Source organism: Solanum pennellii, chromosome 2 (assembly GCF_001406875.1).
Source record: "Solanum pennellii chromosome 2, SPENNV200".
In the NCBI taxonomy this organism is placed as follows: Eukaryota; Viridiplantae; Streptophyta; class Magnoliopsida; order Solanales; family Solanaceae; genus Solanum; species Solanum pennellii.
The window spans coordinates 43,323,581-43,344,164 of NC_028638.1; the positions used below are offsets into that span (position 1 = coordinate 43,323,581).

Below are 20,584 nucleotides of genomic sequence, written 5' to 3' on the forward strand. Positions count from 1 at the left end.
CCAAACTTTCAACATGAATTGCAGGTAGAATGAATAACACTACAATTATTAATTCATGTATTATGAAATTCATAGTTTATAAAGTTTAATTTATATATCGAAAATCAAGAGACTGATATGATTTAGACATATAAAGAGATAAACACGTAGTATATTTTAATGAAAAAGTGTGAGAGATTGACTATGATAAGTTAGAGAACAAATGAATATAATATGACTCTAGTCAAGATAGTAGGAAGGTCGAAGATCAATGGATAGTCAATCTTTGTCTGCTTGAGAATAAACATGTTCTACAAAATGGATAATGTAAAAATTTGAATGTTCCCTTGGCATTATGTAATTCATAGTTCATAAAATTTAATTTATGTATCGAAAATCAAGAAAACTGATATGATTTAGACATATAAAGAGATAAACACATAGTATATTCTAATGAAAAAGTGTAAGAAATTGACTATGATAAGTTAGAGAACAAATGAATATAATATGACCCTGAGAATACGAAGGTCGAAGATCAATGAATAGTCTATGTTTGTCTACTCGAGAATGAACTAAGTTCTAGAAAATGGATAATGTAAAAATTTGAATGTTCCCCCGGCATTACATGCTCAGTCACCAGCGTGCAGACAATGGTTGCGGATTTCAGGAAGAAAACAATTCTCATTGATATATATAATAATGTATGTAATTGTAATGTCTTTTTCCCGTTCCATATATTTCTCACCTGTCACCATTCTCATTGGTTCTCTCTCTCCTTATCAGCTTCAGTTACATTTACTCTCCCACTCTCTCTCCCACTTTACCTCGCTTTTTCCCACGCTTCGAAAACTCCCATATGGATTCTATACTACTACTATAGTGCCTTTTTCGTTTTCTTGCAACAAAAACCCTAAAGAAAAAGGAACAAAAATGGTTTAGGTAGTTGTTGAACTGCTTTTTTGCTATCTTCTTCACCAGATCTAGGCTTTAACTAGGTGCGTATGAAAACCCAACTGTTTTCTTGGTCTTGTGGTGTTGGAATGGTGGAAAAAGTTTCTGATTTTTTTTGCTCTAATGAAGCTGCATTCTTGTATTTTGAGTGGGGTTGTTTTGGAGTATGGGAAAAGGTGCTATTTGGTTAAATGAAGCTGCATTTTTTTTTGTTTTGAATTTTAGCTGCAAAGAAGCTGCTGTTTGGTTCATTTTAGTGGTGGGGTTTTACTGAATTGTTCTGGAAATTGGAAAAGAAGTTCTTGAATTTTAGGCTGAAAAGCTGCATTCTTGCCTTTTTTGTTTCTCTGTTCTGAGTAGTGATTTACGGCTGGGTTCTGAGGGAATGTGACAGAAAGTGCTTGAATTTCAGCTAAAGAACAGCATTTTTGTGTTAGATTAGAGAATTGAGACTTTTTGATTCTATAATTTTTACTGTGCTTTCTTTGAATGTCGGTGCTGCTCTGCATAGTGCTTTGCCAGTACTTCTCTTTTCCACAAAGATGATGTCTTCTGTGCTAATTTAGCTTGCTTTATTTGTTTTGATCTTGACAATTTTAATTGGACAGATAATTGTTCTTGAAGAATTGGTTGCAAATGGATGACTCAGTTTTAAAATCCAATGAAGACTCAGTGGAAGAGAACCAAAGTCCAGAGATAATAGAGAAGCCATCTCCGCTGCAGGATTTGGTTGAACATCCACAAAGTTCAGAGTCACTAAAGCAATCATCAGCAGAGAGTGTGAAAAAATCAAGGACAGTGAGACCAAGTTTAACAACTCAAAATGGGGCAACAAATGCTGGGACTGTGAAGAGGCGAACTGGAATACCAGATGGCACTGATTTTACTCTCAGAGGTGTCAAGTCATCTCTGACAAAATCGACTGTTAGTAGCACTTCACGAATTTCAGGAACAACTCCAGTCACTAGAAGGAGTAGCACTGGCGGTTTGCCTGACAAGCAGCCAATAACAGTAACTAAACGAGCTAGTGTTAGTGTTGCTTCAGGTACAGCTAAAAAGACCAACTCTTTGGCAACAGATCCTATGCGGCGATCGCTTCCCGAAATGCGGAAAAGCACATTGCCATCAACCAGTACCAGAACAACTACTCGATCAAGTATTTCAGAGATCAGAAGATCAGTTCCCGTTTCACCCCTTGCAAAGACTCCAAGAGCATCAGTTAGTTCTGATGCAAGCAAATTAGAATCTGTTAAGAAGACCTCAGCTAAATTATCATCGCCATCACTATCCTCTGCAAGGAGGAGTGCGTCTACATCGTTAGAGAGTACTGCTAGTAGTGGCTCAACTAGAAAGTTCTCCACGAAGTTGTCTTCTCCAGCTGCTCAGTCACCTTCTGTTTCCACGAAGGCTGGTTCATTGTCAAAATCGTTCAACAGAAGCAGTAGTTCATTAAGCAGGAAGAAAGGGGGGACTCCTGAAGGTCGGGATTCACGCCTTATCATGCTTCCTCAAGTGGAAATCAAAGCTGGCGATGATGTGGTAATAACTTATGTCTCATTTCTTCATGTTGCAAAATTTAATTTAGTTGCTGTTAAATTGAAGATGAGTGAAAACAATAGTTCATTTTACCTCTCCTGAAGGTGGATAAATTACGTTTTCATATAAGCTGCTCCGCTAGTATCTTTTTCTTCTAAGGTGTTCTTTAAGAACAAACCTCATAGGTTTAAAGCAAAGCATTTAAGGTAAGGGTTATGACAAGCATGAAACAATATTATTGAAAGTGCTTAAATTGAGAGCTACTCAGTTCTCAAGCATCAAATCGATGGTTTTAATGCCGATGGTGAGGCATACATCTGTATTCCATTTTTAGAACCTGGGGCTGTGGGTGGACCTTATTAAAAAAAGATCCTTGTGCAGTGGCTTCCCATGCATTTACTAATCTTCATATCACATGCTTTATCTAAAGAATCCCAAACCTCCATCTCTATTTAGCTATTACAAAACTTTGGCTCACAAATTCCACTTATCTATATTGATTGGCTCTTCTACCTATCAATATAAATAGAATAATGATTTTTGATGCTAAATATGCTTTTGAGTTATATGTTTTAAAGGAAAAGCTTTAAAGCACATACACAAGTGCACTCTATTTTCAATTGCTTTTGATGGAGTATATATTGAATTTCTTTTGCTTTGAATTATACCACTCACCTAAAAGCTTCTAAACATACAATAAGTTCATCTGATACCTTTTTTTTCCAAGGAGAGAAGGTTTTCCTTGATTGTCTTCTATTAACTTTTATGATTGTGGGTCTCTTCCCTTGTGGCAAGTAGTGCTTGATCTATTTGTTTGATCAGCTGTAAACTTGGACTGTATATTTAGTTAAATGCTCTCAAATGTGATGTTTATTTTCTTGTTGATAGAAAAATGCTGCTCAGTCTATCTATTGATGACATTTCTCTGCCTATCAAAATACCTAGCAATACAAAGTCAACATCACTGTCACAGTATAGGTTAAGTAAACAATATATTCATGTAAGTATATATTGTGATTCGGAAAATAAAATATATGCAAGAACACTTTGTATGTGCAAAAGAGAAGTTATTTGGATCTTTGTTAATAGTTTATGTTTTAGTTGAACTAGCTATCATTGCGAGAATTTTATGCTGGTAAGTATTCTTCATAATACACGAGCATATTTTGCAGATTTACTAACTAAAATAGTTCAATGCTAATCTTTTAAAGCTGTTTGTGCTTTGTTCAGCATGATTACCTTGAAGGTCCATTTTGTTTATAAAATTTTTGTTTTCCATTTTGCTTCAGTTGAAAGTCTTCTGGTTACGACATAGGATATGTTCCCTATGTTCATTAGATAAAAGGTTTTTTAGTAATCTTACTAACTATTGAACCTTCGTTCCTTTAATTTCATCAAGCGCTTGGATCTGAGGGGCCACAAAATACATAGTCTCAACGACGGTGGGCTGAACTTGTCGCCAACTTTAGAGGTAACTAACATTAGTTCCATTTTATTTTACCTTTATAAGGTAACTAGAATCTAAGTTGCGGACTCTTCACCTTCGATGCCGCACCTCTGTTGCATTCTCCAAAATACTACACTACTTCTGGAGAATCCAACACACACCCATTGACTTTTTTGAAGAGTCCAAGTACCATAGACTTGAATGAACGATGAAACCCATATGGGTCTCCATGAGTGTTCTCTGTGACAAGATTTGACAACAAAATTGAGATCTCGTACAGTATTATGTGGGTATAATAATGGATTATACAAAAAGATATAAACGAAATTTCGTCTTGCAGTTTGTGTACCTCAGGGATAATCTCTTATCAGTGTTGGATGGTATTGAGATACTGACTAGGGTGAAGGTCAGTTTTCTTTGTATATTTCTGTACAGTTAAAAAAGTATATTTCTTCAATTTTAGTTTTGTCACTAATTGCGAAGATAATGCAATTGTCTAGTTATTTTCACTCATAGTATATTGATATTTGTCTGTTTAGGTTCTTGATTTAAGCTTCAATGATTTCAAAGGTCCTGGATTTGAACCACTTGAGAATTGCAAAGCCCTTCAGGTCAGCACTTCTCTTGATGTCTTATTTTGTTTTAAAGACTTAAACGGGAAGTAATTTGTCATTCTTTTTCAACTTTTTGACCTTTTAGCAACTTTATCTTGCTGGAAATCAAATTACATCACTCAAAAGCCTTCCAGAACTTCCCAACTTAGAAGTAAGTCTTTAAACATCTGCCTCACTCCTTGTTCATACTCACAGCAGTTATCAGTTTTTCAATGCCTACTCTAGGTTGTTGTTGTTTTCTTGATTATCAAAGAGAAAAAAAAGACCAGCTTATTGTTTTTTTCTATGACTCTTGAATTTCAGTTCCTATCCGTTGCTCAGAATAAGTTAAAATCTCTTTCTATGGCCAGTCAGCCTCGGTTACAGGTTAATCTCTGTTTTTTATCTTTTCTTACTTCTTGCTGCTTGTATGGTTAGAACCTACATCACATATATTTTTCCTTTGCAGGTCTTAGCTGCTAGCAAGAACAAAATCTCTACATTGAAAGGATTCCCTTATTTACCTTCTCTTGAGGTTAGTAATGAACATCTAGTCAATTTCTGATTATTGTTAAATTTGTTTGTAAATGATGACATTATGTTTCTACTTTGGTAAAGGAGTGATATTTATTGTTGTTTGTAGTGGTGGCAAGTAGGTATGTGAACAATGCATGTTCCTGATTAGGCAGACTATTTAAGGAGTTACAGCATTAGAAAGTTTTAAGGGGTCATAACTGGGTAATCCAATTGCCACTGAGTTTAACAGGTAGTTTGAGTAGCAAATTTATGAAAATAAACAGATGGCAAGCTGATACACCCCTGTCTCTACTCTTTTTAAATAATCATAAAGGAACTTAGTGAGTTTCATTTGTTTTTGCTCCTTTCTCATAGAATCATGAAAGCAAAACAGCATAATTTGGTATAAGTGCTACTGGTAATAACGATCCACATAAAAGTTAAAACGGCTGCATAGCCCAATATCATCACAGTATCCAATTCCATTTATCTGCTACTTCTATCTTTTCTGATTAATCAAAATTACTATTATGTCTTGTAGTTTGAATTACTAGATTTTTTATTTCTTATTTGGATCTCGGCATCTACTGGAGAATCAAATCAATGATGGTATGGCAAAAGATATAGGCATATTTAAAGAACACGTAATCACCTGTTTTTCTGTATTTTCCTCGCTTGCCCTTTTTCCTTTTTGCTATGGAAGAGGGGAGATAGAGCCAACAGGGATGAACTATAACAGAAGTGTTTCCCTCTCTGTTCCCAATAAATTATACTTAAGTTGTCCGAGTCTCTCAGATGCCTCAAAATATTATCTAAAAAACGCTATCTGGTGTTGATGGGCTCTGGATGCAATAACGCCATAAGTATGCTTAATGTTTGCCTAATTCATTCGTGTTAGATTGGTGACTGGTCATACGACAAAATAAAGCGACATCCATAGCTATAATATGCACCACTTGTAATTAAAAGTGTTAAACTGAGCTTACAGTAACATTCTCATAAAATGGAAAGGTTACTGCAGCATCACTTATATATTACATAGTATAGCTGAACAGGAAGCTATTTTACTTGTCATCTTCTTTATAAGATAACTTTTTTGGGATCTGACTTGATCCAGTACATTCCTGGTACTCACAAAATGATAGAGGACACAGAAAGCTCTCTTCATTTGACTGCACATGTGAATTAAAAATGTTCTGTATTAATGTGCACATACTATTCCATATCTTGATTTTTTTTTTTATGTCAAATGCTGTATTTGCCTGAGTTTTGTTTTTCTTCCACAACAATCTACAGCATTTACGCGTGGAGGAGAATCCTATACTTAGGCTGCCTCACCTAGAGGCAGCTTCCATTTTGCTTGTCGGTCCTACTTTAAAGAAGTTCAATGATAGAGGTACAATACTTTAGTCAATCCTTGTTTTTCTTGTGGTAGCTGCATCTTATGATTTCTGTTGAAATATGAATTCTCATTTCGTAGTATTGCTTGTTGTTTCCTTCTAAATGAAATTATATGCTTTCAGATCTCTCCCGTGAGGAGATAGCTCTAGCTAAACGTTATCCTTCTCACACTCCCGTGTGCATCAGAGGTGGTTGGGAATTTTGTCGTCCAGAACAAGCAGTTGGTGAGTTTTCGAGGAACTGCTGTTCTTTTATTGTCCGATTCAGTGATAATCTCTGTATGCATATTTTTCACATACAAAAGCTTTCCTTAGTTGAATGGATACCAGATGTGTAAGATTTGCTGTGTTGTATACCCAAGATTGGTTTGGTACATATCCATGCTTAAAGTTAAACTTTGACTAGTTTATTGTGATTGGATTAGCATCTGTGATCTGTTACTGCTAGGATCTAGTCTTCTTGTGGGATCCAATCTTATTTATGTGAAGACACACAATGTTTAATCAAGTGGCCGTGGAATTATTTTGTTTTTGATTTCTTCTTTTGTTTACATCATTTCATAGTTCTGCTGGTGAGAGGCAAGATAAAGGTGTATAACAGTCTCGGGAGGAGATATAAACAAAAGTTAGTGGCTATAGGAGAGAGAATCCAACTTTTGTCTTCAACAATAACCTTCTTCACTGCCCTCTTACTTCTTAAGTCTAGAATTTCGTCCTAACTCCTATCTATTTGTGGACTATCCTGGAACCTCCCTCGGTTTACCAATGAAGCTTACACTAGCTGGATTTTTGGAGAGTTGACCTAACGATCAAGAAGGTCTGGGAAATGATTCCTGCAGTCATCCTTTGAGTTGTGTGGAATGTCAGCAACCACAGCTGTTTCGATGAGATTTCAACTCCAACTCATGCCCTGAAAGCTAGATGCTGAGTTCTTTTGTTTAGCTAGAATTTTCTTACAACTGTTAACAGCATGGGAAGTTTCTTTCGCCATCTAATTGTGACAGGATGGAATTTCCTACCAATGTACATTCTCCGATTTTTTGTTTTTGTTTTTGTGTGTCTGTGTGTGCGTGTTTGTCTGTCTTTGAGCTTGACGAGAATATATGTTGGTGGTGCTTAACTTAGATTGATGGACATTAGTTCAGTGACACAATTATAGTATTTGATGTTTGGAAACAGGAGAATGTGTGGGAATAAGACAAAAAACCTAGCCCTAGAGGGTAACCTCACATGATGTGCTCTCCATAATTTATTTTCATATATAACAGAACAGTGCTAATAGAGCTTGAAGGAATTTGATGACTGATATCAAGAATACAGTGTTAATTTTGTATACTCTTGGAGCATAATGGCAATCACTTCTTGCATAGATGATTGGATGAGATTCTTGGGATGTAACTTTTCTGTTTAGTGCTCTTGTGATCTAATACTTGTATACTGGGGATATTCCACTTTTTGTTTATTTACAAAAGGGATCTTACACAAATAATTGGTTGATTCAGTGTTTACTTTCCAGCCGGTATACAAAGATAGTACACTAATCCTACATGGTTATACACATGACATATTATACATAAATTATTCATAGATTTTACATCAGCTGACTATTTGTAGTTTAAATGATTGAGTGGACGGCTATTTAGGGTATTTCTTCTTTATACATTAAATACAAGTAGAAATAAAAAAACTGAAGCATTCTTGATGAATGCTTGGTTTCAAACATACTTGCTTAGTTGCATTTCATCTGTGTACAGTTGAGAGTGCGCTAAACCGTATTAGGTTATCATCTTATAATTAGCATAAATCATATCATATATTATTATAAGTGGGAAGCTCCAAAGTGAAAAGTTGAATTACCATTTTGCCCTTCTACTAAATTAAAATTTGATTAATTATGTGTATGCCAGCTGATTTTCAGTTACTATATGCTTTTATCTCTGTATCACTATTTTGTTTTTGGATGACCGTGGTGTCCTGGCCAGCTTGCACACACCTCGACTAGTTCATTCTCTAATACTCCTCTCTTCCACAGATTCAACTTTTCGCTTTCTGCTTGAGCAATGGAAGGAACAACTTCCTCAAGGATTCCTGCTCAAAGAAGCCTTTATTGACCATCCATTTGAGGAAGATGCTTGCTATTGCCACTTCAATTTTGTTAAGGATGAATCTGAGAGTACTGATTCAGACATAGACTTGAAATACCAATGGTTTATAGGAGAGAGAACTCCATCAAACTTCATAGAAATACATGGTGCAACGAGGGAGGTAATAGTTTTTAGCTACTCTATTTGAGGTTCTGTGTTTCTATATCCATGAGGCATCATTATATGATATTAGTTTTTTATGATCAGTTCTATTGGCCAAAGCATGAAGACATTGGTAGAATCTTGAAAGTTGAGTGTACGCCGAAGCTGGGAGAGACAGAATATCCCACTATTTTTGCAATATCTTCTCCAGTTTCACCTGGTATGCTATTTTTTTGTACATAGGAAATGACAAAGTAATGATGACGTGACTTGTGAAAAAAGAAGAGTTAATGATGAAATGACTACTCCATCTTTATCGGAGATATTTGAAATATATGATAGATTGAAAAATGAGTTTGTGTTTGATATAGAACTTTTCTGTCCCAAAAAGAATAAGACGACGATTATTTGGGAAAAGAAACAGTTTTATCTTTGGGTACAGCATTTTCTGTTTTGGTTTCTAAACTATAGAAGATTGTGATTTGTATTACTTTTATGTAGTTTCACTAGATAAATATGTAGAAGTGTTATTTAATTAAAAAAAAGAAATTGATATAGATTGTTGGATTCACATTGAGTTTGGATCCTTTGACCCTTCATAAAATCTGTACTCTGTTAGTATTTTGGAGACAGTGGGAATAGTTGAATTGCAAATGTATGTTTGAGGAATTTTATTTCAATTTCTGAATTTACAAATGTATTTGCTTGCTAATTTATGCTATGTCCAATGTCACATAGGAAGATTGTTAAGTGCTTGGGCAATGTTAATGAGAATCAAACAGGGATTTACTGAGAATCCTACTAGACCTTATGCTTTTTTTTCTACTCTGTCCAACTAACACAACTAGGGGCTGCTAAGGTACTACATTTTGCATGTGTCCTATCAGAAAGGGAAAAATGAGAAGAAAACAAGAAAAACATCTCATTTGTCAGATTTTAAAGCACCTGTTAACTGCAATTGCTTGTCAGAAGAAAATGTGTATATTTCATATTATTACAAACCAAGTCAAATCTCTCAATGCAAAGATAATTTTCTGAATCCTTTTTTTATAAGTATAACTAACAGTTAAAAAAATTAAAACATTAGCTAAAGAAGGTATATCCAATCCTGTAGATGTATCGAGAAAGATGCATTATCTGTTGCCTCTGTCATCTTCAATGGCTGGTGTTTCTGCTGAAGTCTTTTTATTTGCATGTCTTACTGTTAGTTAATAGTCTCTTGATTTTCTATTGGCTGTCAGTTGTATCATCTTTTCTTCTGAATCTTGTTCCTTTTCTCATTTTCTATTTTTTTGGTAAAGGAACTGGACATCCAAAAGTGTTGAAGATTGAAGTATGTGGAGATTTATTAGAAGGAAATATAATTCGAGGCCGTGCAGAAATCGCATGGTGCGGTGGAACCCCAGGGAGAAGCATTTCAAGGTAAGATGATCATCTTAAATTGCAGTCACAACACACCTCAGATTTTGATAATCTTAATTTTTCCCAAAACTTGACCACCATTGATATAGAGGAGTAACCTTCTGGTTTAACCTTTCAGTTGGTTAAGGAAAACGTGGAGCAGCAATCCAGTGGTCATTGTTGGTGCTGAAGAAGAGGAATATCAGTTGATGCTTGATGATGTTGGTTCGTGTTTGATGTTTATGTATACTCCTATGACAGAGGAAGGTGCCAAAGGAGAACCTCAATATGCTATAACAGATTATGTGAAAGCTGGTATGGAGTTGGGAGTCATTTGTTTTTGGGTCATTAGATTCCAAGAAGGCTGCAATATGACAGGGAATTATTTAATATGGAAGAACTGTTCATTCCTCAATCAGGAAAAGTAGAAGTTTAACCAATAAATATAGGATATGGTTTACTTCCATGTCAATTATATCAGAGCTTCTCAATGACATTCTACATAGGGTTTTTTTGCATGTTAAGATGGTAGCTTGATGGGAGAAATAACTTCCTCTTAAAAATGGAGATATATCATTAATGTGCAGCTTCTAAGTTATGCAAAACAGAAGCAGTGGCTTCAGGGATTGATATCACCTATTTTCTTGAGCTCATTTTGGTCCATCTTACAAAGCAGTCTTTTTTGAACTAGTTTTATTGGTACCTGCCTGATGGCAGGATGCGATCACTAAGTTAGAATTTTCTGTTGCAGCTCCCCCATCAGTGGGTGATGTACAAATTTCTGGAGATGTTGTTGAAGGAAATACCATAAGAGGAATTGGGAGATATTTTGGAGGAAAAGAAGGACCCAGCAAGTTCGAATGGTTGCGCGAAGATAAGGATACAGGGTAAGTTGTCTTGTCCTTCAATTTATGTTACTATCTACAGTCTCTTGTACTTCGATAATCGCACTATTTTGTTGTAGTCAATTATCTTTTTCAGAGTACTTTCTATAGTAATTTTCTATGGTTTCTTCACTTCCGTTATTTCTTTTCAATCTTCTTTGATATGCTTTTCCTTGAGCTGAGGGTCTATTGGAAACAATCTCTCTACCTATAAGGTAGGGGTAAGGTTTGCATACACTTTACACTCCATTCCCCACTTCTGTGTTTGTTGCTGTTTAGTTATTCATGAAGATTACTGTTATTTTGGTTTTTTTTTTTGGATTGGTCATGCTTGTCTATTCAAACAGGTGCAAATAACTATCTGGCCTAAATTCTTTTGGGGTATGAACATCCTAAGTTTATTGATCATTTATATAGGTCACACATCGTTGTGTAAGGCTTTCCAATGTTGAGTTATATATGTTCCAGTTTCACATTGGTTTTAGAAGGGTTCCGAAAGAGTTCATGAAGGTTTTGGGAACCCATTATCTTAAGGTTTAGGGTAGGATGTTCATATTCTTCTCACATGGTATCAGACCAAACTTGATTAATCTTATTCCCACACAAGTAAGTTTGCATTAACCAAACTACAAATCAGGTTAGCACAGGCTGGCTCTGTGGTTGAGTTATATATGTCCCACATAAGTGTTAATGGGGGCTTCTAAAGCGGTTTATAAAGGTCTTGTGTTACCCTAACATTTCCTTTTTGTTTTGAGTCAGATAATCAAAATATATCATAAAGACTAAAGTAGTATTTACTAGTACACCTACCACATAATCTTCAAATCCTGCAATCTATAATAAAACCACATCCATTCAACTGTGATGCACTTTCGTGAACCAAGCCTTTAAATTCCTCTAGTCTACGCAGTTGTGACTACTAAATGGAAGTGATCAAAACTTCTTGGCGTCTCACCTTGAAAAAGCAGTCGCAAAGCCTTTCTTTTTTAAAGTTAAGTAGGCATTACCCTAGCTGGTTTGTATAGTTTCAGATGTGGCTACAACTACAATGTACACTTCGCCAATTCTGGCTCATCCTTCAAAAACTTTCTCTCTTGCATTCTGATGTAATACACTTTTGTGTGATGAACTATTTGTTAGAATCTCACATGATTTATGTGTGATTTGTAGTCACCATATCTCTTGGAAATCTTACCATTTGTGGTACCTTTTGGGGTGCTTATGTCCATTTTCTTAACATGGTGTCGAAACAAATAGACGCCCAGGGTTCAATTCTCATTGCCAATCTTGATCTTTTTCTTAAAAAAAAGCTTTTCTTTGTGTTTGACCCATCACCAAGAAACATGCCTGCTCGTGATGGAGTCTGGTGAAGACACTAATTAGGATACAACTATGTGTTCTATCTAGTAGGTTAAGCTTTTAGATGAGGTAATCATACACTTTTCAAAATACTGCTATTTCATGTGGTATGATGTCCGCCATTTCACCTGGTTGATCTTGTTTGATAAGTCTTTTAACTTGCCTTGTATCCTTTTCTTTGGCTTGGGTTGTGGAGACAGGGATTTTGTGCTGGTGTCATCTGGTATGAATGAATATACTTTGACAAAAGAGGATGTTGGCTGCTGCTTGGCTTTTGTTTATGTACCCGTGAATTTTCAAGGTGTAATATTTTGTAACTTAATTTTATCTTTTTTATTAGTCCATGAGCGTTGTTACATCTGACTGTGCTTTGCAGGACAGGAAGGGAAATCTGTATCGCTTGTCTCGCAGAAAGTTAAGCAAGGTTTGCTATTCTAATGTCTCGTAACTTAACATCCTTAGATTGTTTCATGTAATAAATCTTTTGTCAGGGAATGAGTTCACATTGAGATACGATACTTTGTCGAATTGGTCAATCTAAGATGGGATGTTTAGGTGTGTCGGTCATAGTTTTTCGTTTAAGGTCAACAATTATGCTAGTAATAGAAAAATCTCCTATATAAGAATAAATATACAAAAAGTAAGAGTATACAACATAATATGGAGAAATTTTAGATTATACCTCATGCAACTGACATAAGTTGTGCCAGACGCTCATATTTTTTTTTTGTTGACAATTGACCCTTTGTTGGTCCACTTCACAAGAAAATTCACTCTTTTCTGCTCTCTCCTTCCATTATCTTGTTCTGGTCTTTTCAGCTCCTACCACCTCCCAGTGCCACATGCTGGTTAGGTTTGCTGAAGCCAATTATACAAGCCATATTTGATAGACCAAAATGCATATGTAACTTCTTTAACATCTGATATAATTTTGGCTATAAGTTATCAGTATTCTGCATAGTGAAACAATGTCGGTTTGTGGATCTTATTGTTTTCTTAAAATAAATCTAAATAACTGTTCCAGCTCCTCCTAAAGTGACAAATCTAAAGATAATTGGTGAACTAAAGGAAGGCAGTAAAATAACGGTAACTGGTATCGTTACCGGAGGAATTGAAGGAGCCAGCAGAGTTCAGTGGTTTAAAACAAGTTCATCAACATTTGAGGGTGAGAGCTATCTTGATGCATTGAGTACGTCCAAAATTGCAAAGGTAATAGATATTAAGTTAAGGTTTTAAATATCAGTCCTGCGTGTGATGCATCAAATCAATAACCATTACTTAGTCATAAAATGATGTTTGGAATCAGTAAATGTCTGTTTACTACAGGCGTTCCGCATACCTTTAGGAGCTGTTGGTTACTATATTGTTGCAAAATTTACTCCGATGACTCCAGATGGCGAAGCTGGTGAACCAGTCTTTGTCATTTCTGAAAGAGCTGCAGAGAGTAAGTATAATACATTTAAATTTCATCTGTTACTTTGTGCATTTGTTCTTAACTTTGAGTAATCAATCAACATGGATGCTTTTTTGCAGCTCTTCCACCTAACCTTAACTTTTTATCTCTGACTGGGGATTACGCTGAAGGTGGAATAATGACCGCATCTTATGGTTATATTGGGGGTCACGAGGGAAAAAGTATTTACAATTGGTATCTTCACGAGGTAGAATGCTGTGTTTTTGTCTCAACATGATTGTAGGCTCTGTATTATCTAGACTCTTTTCAGAATCCTATCCGGACTGCAGAGAGAAAAATAACTGATCATGTTTATACCTACTCTCTTGGATTGATATGTTATTAGACACCAAATGATGGATGGTGCTGATCTGAGAATAAGTGAAAATATTCTCTGAAGCAGAGTATCCCTTAGTTCAAATGAATTTTAAATTAGATGCTTCAGGATTTCATCAAATTCAAGTAACAAATGAGGAAGTAAATCTTGGATAATCGTTTATCTATGGGAGTAGTGATTAACTTTGTCTAAACATGGATGATTCTCAACTTCCATAAAGAAACAGAATGAAAAAAAAAACAAGAAATAAAAGGGAAGAAACATTAAAACTGACTAATCATACGAGGGATGCAGAGCACTGAGAATGTGAAGTAAAAGCACAGGGATTCTATTGTTGTTTTGGATACAAGTACAACTGATGCAAAGTCTATTTGAGTCGTATCTTATGAAAGCATATGCTCCACAATTTATGTTGCTGTAATGAAAATATACCTGTTATGAAGAAAGTACCATTTTTGTTTTCTATATTTGAAGAACTCTTGATACATAGTTACATTACATGGGTTATCATTACGTCTTAATTACTGAAACTGTACATGTGTCATGGACTACTTCGTTGGTTTTTATACAAATCAAAAGCTAGAGCAAAGAGATTGTCTTTGTGAATACCGTGTGCTCATCCATGCTTATCGTAGTTTCTGAATGTTTAAGGTAGTTGCCTTATGGGGATAACAGCGTAACTGGCTAGCTAACTGTTCTTAGATTGCATGATATTTTATGTCAACATTTTCTTAAACTTAATATAACATTCTTTTGTTGCTGTTTTTAGCTATCATTGATCGGCTCTTCTTACTGCAGGTTGAAAATGGCTTAGGTGCTATGATACCCGAGTTTTCCGGTCTTCTTCAATATCGTATTGCCAAAGATGCAATTGGTAAATTCATATCTTTCAAATGTACCCCAGTTCGTGATGATGGGACAGTGGGCGAGCCAAAAACTTGTATAGGACAGGAGCGTATTCGCCCAGGTAATGATACATTTCCACATGTTGGGACGGATTATCAGAATTGTTATGATTTTTAGTCTTCTGTAGTTTTCCTAGAGCATACATATTCTTAATGCTTACTGATGGTCTCAGAGCTTGCTACAGTCCAGGTTCTGATATATTTTCTTGTCATAGAAATCCATGAGTTAAGCATAGGCCTAGCTATGATCCCTGTATACATCACTTCATGGGTGCCATTAAATTCAATTTTCTGGTGTTCCTCACAAAAACACATAATAGAATTATAGGGTTTATGTAAAACAATCTCAGATTGTGATGAAGTGTACTTTTAACCTTTCTTGGAAAAGTGGGACCAGATTCTTCTTGAAAGAAGCTATGAACATGATCTTCTATTGTACTATTTGAGTTTAGTAATCATTTGTTACTTAACTGCTATCTGATGAAATTCAGGTTCTGCTGTTATCACCTGGTTTTAAGAAGAGAGCTAGACAGCTTCTTTTGCAATACTTAGCAAAGTCTGAGTCCTCTTTTCAAACCCGTATTGCATTTTTTTTCTTTTCCAACAAGCACGACACAGATTTAAATACTCTGACACTGTTCAAGGTTCACTAGAGTAATACGGTTGCAGAAATCTCATGCTGCTTTTTGATGGACTTGGATTTCATCAATTAGTTGTCACCTAATATTTTCTTTGTGTTACTCATAAAGAAGTTTCTTATTTTGATATTGCATGGTCTAGGAACTCCAAGATTGCTTTCTCTACGAATAGCTGGAACTGCAGTTGAAGGCACCACATTAAGAATTGAGAAGAAATACTGGGGTGGTGAAGAGGGAAATTCAATTTACCGCTGGTTCCGGGTATTTAAATGCGCTTTTAAATGCTTAATCCTCTTTACAAGCAAATAAGCTGACTAGTATGAATGTTACTGTGCAGACTAGTTCAAGTGGAACAAACATAGAAGTCAATGATGAGATGACATCCTCATACAAGCTGTCTATTCATGATATAGGATATTTTATATCTGTATCCTGTGAACCTGTTCGAAATGATTGGGCTCGTGGTCCTATAGTTATCTCGGAACAAGTTGGACCTATTGTTCCAGGTATTACCAAATGAATCTCTGCATATGAATAGGTCAACATGAATTATTATTAGTTTTTCAACTTCTGAATTGGTTGCTTGGAAGTTAATTAGATTACTTACTTTTTTTCATATAACAAGATTACTCAGTTTGCTAGTTATTTAGGACAGACATGCAACCACTGATTGCCTTATTTTTTAAGTTCAAAATGATACTTAGATATGAGTTATATCTAAAACCCTTTACTACAGGGCCACCGACTTGCCATTCACTTGAATTTCAAGGATCTTTGGTTGAAGGAGAACGTGTGAGCTTTGTTGCTTCTTATAGTGGAGGGTACAGTTACATCTTAAAATTATCCATCTAGAACTTGAGTCTCTGAATTCGTTTTGGTTTGTTCTGAAGTTGGAAGTGTTCATGCGCAGGGAGAAAGGAGAATGTATACACGAATGGTTTAGAGTGAATCATGATGGTGGCAAAGACAAAATAAGCTGTGATGGTAAGGACATATATTGTCATAGTTTATTATAACGGTGCAAAAACTTGTCGAGTAAATCAGTTTTGTTGGCAGAGTTTCTGGATTTGACTCTTGAGGATGTCAGTAATTGTATAGAGCTTATTTATACTCCCATCCGCAAAGATACATTAAAAGGAAGCTGTAGGAGCATAATGTCTTGCCCAGTCGCTCCTGGTATGTCATTTGCTCTTGCATAATCTTTTGTTAGAAAAGGCACTTTCAGTGCCAGTCATATTTGTAGCATAGTTAGAAATTGATTATTTCATGTAGTAGCGAGTGAGATTTTTCTTTGCAACACTTGGGTATGCAAATGCGTGAAAAATAACGCGAAAGCGTCAGCCTTGGCGCTGTTTTAGGTTTCCCAACAAAATTTATAAGTGTACTTTGAAAGTTCAGGTTTTGATGTATGCCTCTGTTCTACTATTCTGATCACAAGTCTCTACTTCCATGATCGTTCTGCCACTAAGGAATTTTTATCAAGTTCTTCAGACATTTGAATGCCGCTTCTTTTTGTTCTCTGCAATCAATCACATGAATTGATTCTGTTTTGGTGAAGCTTGAGCAGGATATTTTTGGCCAAATAACATATCTTTGATTATTCATGATCCCGGAATGTGATTAGCAGATTAGCTAGAATATGAACTTCCTCAGATGTTCCAATTTTCAACAGCTTTTTATTTTCACGAACTTTTAACAGTTTATATGCACTATTTTCTTGTGTTGCTCCATGCAGTAAACCACCATAATTACACTGACTTTGTGCTTTATATTCTGCTGTTAAATCATTCATATGAAGTACTTCTACCTTATATTGACCTTGCGTTGAGATAGGGGACCCAATTGGTGTTGAATTGTCAATTCCTAAATGCTGCGAAGGCGAGACAATAGTTCCCAATCAGAGATACTTTGGAGGGAAAGAAGGTGATAGTGAATATGTTTGGTATCGGAGTAAGAATAAGCTTCATGAATCTGCTCTGCTGAACTTGCCTAGCATTACAGAGGATGTACATATTTGTGCAAGGACTTTGTAAGTCTTCTTAAGAGTAATAATTACTAACTTTGACTACTTGTTGAAAAAAACTCAAAAGAACACATCTCATGTTTGTTTATTTTGTGAGTAATCCTTTTTGAATATGTATTTACCAGATCATATACGCCATCGCTTGAAGATGTGGGAGCATATTTGTCATTATATTGGTTGCCAATTCGCATCGACGGCAAATCTGGGAACCCATTAGCATCAGTTTGCGAGTCTCCAGTCTCCCCAGGTAGACCCTGATTCCTACTCCTGATCAGATTTATGTCTCCCTTCCCCATCATTGATTACAACCTAATATCTTGAAGGTGTTTTTTTTTTAATTTGTGATTAGCTAAATAATTTTATTAACATTTGGGGGAAAACCCCGTATACGATCCATATACACCAGAAGAAGAGAACCTACACCAAAATATGGTTCTCCACAAAAGAGATCCAATCCTCTATACAGATTGGTACCTCATTCATTTTTATAAAATCAAGTTCAAACCGTTCAAAAACTTTCCATTTTTAATTCTTTTAGTATGAGATAGTATATTCTATTTCAGAGCTTTCAATTAAAGGGTGCTGGACTCCTACCTGATATTCAATCTAAAAAGGAAAGAATGCCATACAAAATGGAACATAGGGAGTATTTGCTGATTTTGAAGTGTTGTACTGAAGGTGTCTTGTGAAATATGTGGCAGCTTTTCCAGTAGTTTCTAATGTTCATGCAAAGGAGCTCTCATCCAGTAGTTACCTTGGGGAAGGAGAATATTTTGGTGGTCATGAAGGAACAAGCTTGTTTAGCTGGTACAGAGAAACTGATGAGGGAACAATCACTCTCATCAATGGAGCATGTTCTAAAACTTATGAAGTTGTAGATGAAGATTACAGTTGTCGTTTACTTTTCGGGTAACAGCTTCTCTAACTTTTGGACTGGATTTTGAAGTGTTTGGTTGTAAGATACAGGGGCATAGTAGTTGATGCTTATATATGCAGATGAATTTCTAGTCTTCTGCAGGAGTATTTCTTCTGTTTTTTCTTTTTTGAATAATCTTGTTAAAGAAAAAATGAAAATAAACTAATGACATGAAAAAACTATAAAGAAGAGGTGCATGTATATTATCTTTTTCTTTCTAAAACATGTTACCAAAATTTGCAGATATACGCCAGTTCGTTCAGATTCAATTATTGGTGAACATCAGTTATCCGAGCCAACTCATGTGATTCTCCCAGGTATTTGTCTTATTATAGCATAAGGTAGTCGTCTATTTTGTCCATCATGTAGAGGTCCTTATGAATGGGTTGGTTTTGTACTAGTTTGAGATAGACACTGCTACTCTTCAACTTCACACAATTAAATGTTTTGGTGCCATTGTGACATTACGACAAATTTTAGAAGTAACTGAGAAATGAAATAAGAGAATGATGTACTGGTGACTGCTGAGTTGATAAATGCACCACAGACCTTTTTATAGGTGTTGTTGGAGTATAAAGTGAATACATGTCTATCTTCACACAAATCTAGATTCACTGAATTTGAGCAAGTGAAATATCATTGTAGTCTATACTCTATATAGGATGTGTCTGGATATTCTCTATTCAAGTATAGAGTACTTTCTAAAACTCCTCTGAGAATCCCTCTTGTACATTGTTGGTTAATCAAGTCTCTTCTCAGTGGTGTTGAAGCCACGTGGTTACCATTAGGTGCCCAAGAACTCACATTTTCCAATTTAAACTTTAGATTTATTATAGGTAACTAGGTAATTAGTGAAAAGATGGATACATAAATTAGTGAGCACCCATGATCATCAATCGACAAATGGTGCAGTGGTTAACAGACAGAAGTAGGAGGTGCAACTACCTCTGCATTCAGGGTACCACTCTTGTTTGATGAACTCTTTTTATGATTAGATCTTCTTTTAGTCCTTTTCTTCATTCATGGCTGATTCTTATCTTTACTTGTATATTTCTTTTTGCCTCTCCTTTTTTCCCCCTTTTTTCACCACAGAGTGATGAAATCTGGGTTTTCCTTTCCTTATTCTTTTTCCTTTTACAAACACAAAGACACACTAGTCACCAAGTGAGGATGTCTAAAGGCTAGACCAGTAAAGCGAAAAATCTATCTACTTGCAAAGTCTAGCTCTATAAAAGTAAGTCATATTTATTGATTTTAAAAAAATATAAAAACTCACCGCAGACAATTGTGAATACAATGACATGAGTATCACGAGTACCATATAAGGAGATAACAGTTCCCTGAATCAACGTGGGACAATCTAACAGAAAAGAAGAGTTTTTCAATCTTCTACTACAATTCCAACAGTCCAACCTTTTGATTATCTGTCATATGTTTAGCTCAGCAAATATTCCTTAGTGGTTTTGCTTCTCTGTAGAGCATTCTTCATTTAAAATTTTTCCATTCACTATCTAGAATACTGACCTTTTCAATAATTGTGAAAAGTTTACTAAGGTCATTTTCTGACAGTGACGCTATGTCCACAGATATTCCAAGAATTGAGACGGTGGCTCTTACTGGGAAAGCTGTTGAAGGAGATATACTAACTGCTGTTGAAATTATTCCAAAGAGTGAAATTCAAGAGCGTGTATGGGCAAAATATAGGAAGGATATCAAATATTCTTGGTACTTCTTTGTTTTCATCATTTGATATGCTGGAATCAACTGTTTTTCCTTAGTGGCTGATTATTGTTTACTAGATATTATTTCATGTCAAGTTAGACAGTGATAATATAGAGATGATTTCTCTTGCCACACTTGCAAAATTTTCTATATTCGGAGAAAAAGGAACCAAAAACTGCTCTAATATCTGGATATATGGAAGCACATATGGTTGGTGTTATCTTGATATGATTTACTTCTTGACTCTTATGTATAATTTACTGCATCCAAGATTGCAA

General features: G+C 35.5%; 1 protein-coding gene across 3 annotated transcripts in view; it reads left to right on the forward strand.

Annotated features, from left to right (window-relative positions):
* The first annotated feature begins 538 nt into the window (after window positions 1–538).
* The window catches only part of LOC107010976 (187-kDa microtubule-associated protein AIR9), a 32,992-nt gene continuing 12,946 nt past the window's right edge, over window positions 539–20,584 (forward strand). The window contains exons 1-31 of one of the 3 annotated variants that reach the window (XM_015210261.2): window positions 539–680; window positions 1,539–2,469; window positions 3,866–3,937; window positions 4,254–4,319; window positions 4,453–4,524; window positions 4,613–4,678; window positions 4,831–4,893; window positions 4,976–5,041; window positions 6,319–6,418; window positions 6,546–6,647; window positions 8,455–8,687; window positions 8,774–8,888; window positions 9,970–10,090; window positions 10,209–10,384; window positions 10,821–10,956; window positions 12,513–12,613; window positions 12,689–12,736; window positions 13,337–13,521; window positions 13,639–13,756; window positions 13,846–13,973; window positions 14,901–15,069; window positions 15,788–15,906; window positions 15,983–16,151; window positions 16,382–16,466; window positions 16,556–16,629; window positions 16,690–16,821; window positions 17,479–17,674; window positions 17,794–17,915; window positions 18,370–18,577; window positions 18,828–18,901; window positions 20,171–20,309. In XM_015210261.2, coding sequence (XP_015065747.1) covers window positions 1,567–2,469; window positions 3,866–3,937; window positions 4,254–4,319; window positions 4,453–4,524; window positions 4,613–4,678; window positions 4,831–4,893; window positions 4,976–5,041; window positions 6,319–6,418; window positions 6,546–6,647; window positions 8,455–8,687; window positions 8,774–8,888; window positions 9,970–10,090; window positions 10,209–10,384; window positions 10,821–10,956; window positions 12,513–12,613; window positions 12,689–12,736; window positions 13,337–13,521; window positions 13,639–13,756; window positions 13,846–13,973; window positions 14,901–15,069; window positions 15,788–15,906; window positions 15,983–16,151; window positions 16,382–16,466; window positions 16,556–16,629; window positions 16,690–16,821; window positions 17,479–17,674; window positions 17,794–17,915; window positions 18,370–18,577; window positions 18,828–18,901; window positions 20,171–20,309 — 4,358 coding nt within the window. In that variant the 5' untranslated portion in view covers window positions 539–680; window positions 1,539–1,566. Of the gene's footprint in view, window positions 681–701; window positions 975–1,538; window positions 2,470–3,865; window positions 3,938–4,253; window positions 4,320–4,452; window positions 4,525–4,612; window positions 4,679–4,830; window positions 4,894–4,975; window positions 5,042–6,318; window positions 6,419–6,545; window positions 6,648–8,454; window positions 8,688–8,773; window positions 8,889–9,969; window positions 10,091–10,208; window positions 10,385–10,820; window positions 10,957–12,512; window positions 12,614–12,688; window positions 12,737–13,336; window positions 13,522–13,638; window positions 13,757–13,845; window positions 13,974–14,900; window positions 15,070–15,787; window positions 15,907–15,982; window positions 16,152–16,381; window positions 16,467–16,555; window positions 16,630–16,689; window positions 16,822–17,478; window positions 17,675–17,793; window positions 17,916–18,369; window positions 18,578–18,827; window positions 18,902–20,170; window positions 20,310–20,584 lie in introns of those variants that run through there. The other 2 variants (XM_015210260.2, XM_015210262.2) reach the window with 2 other exon arrangements.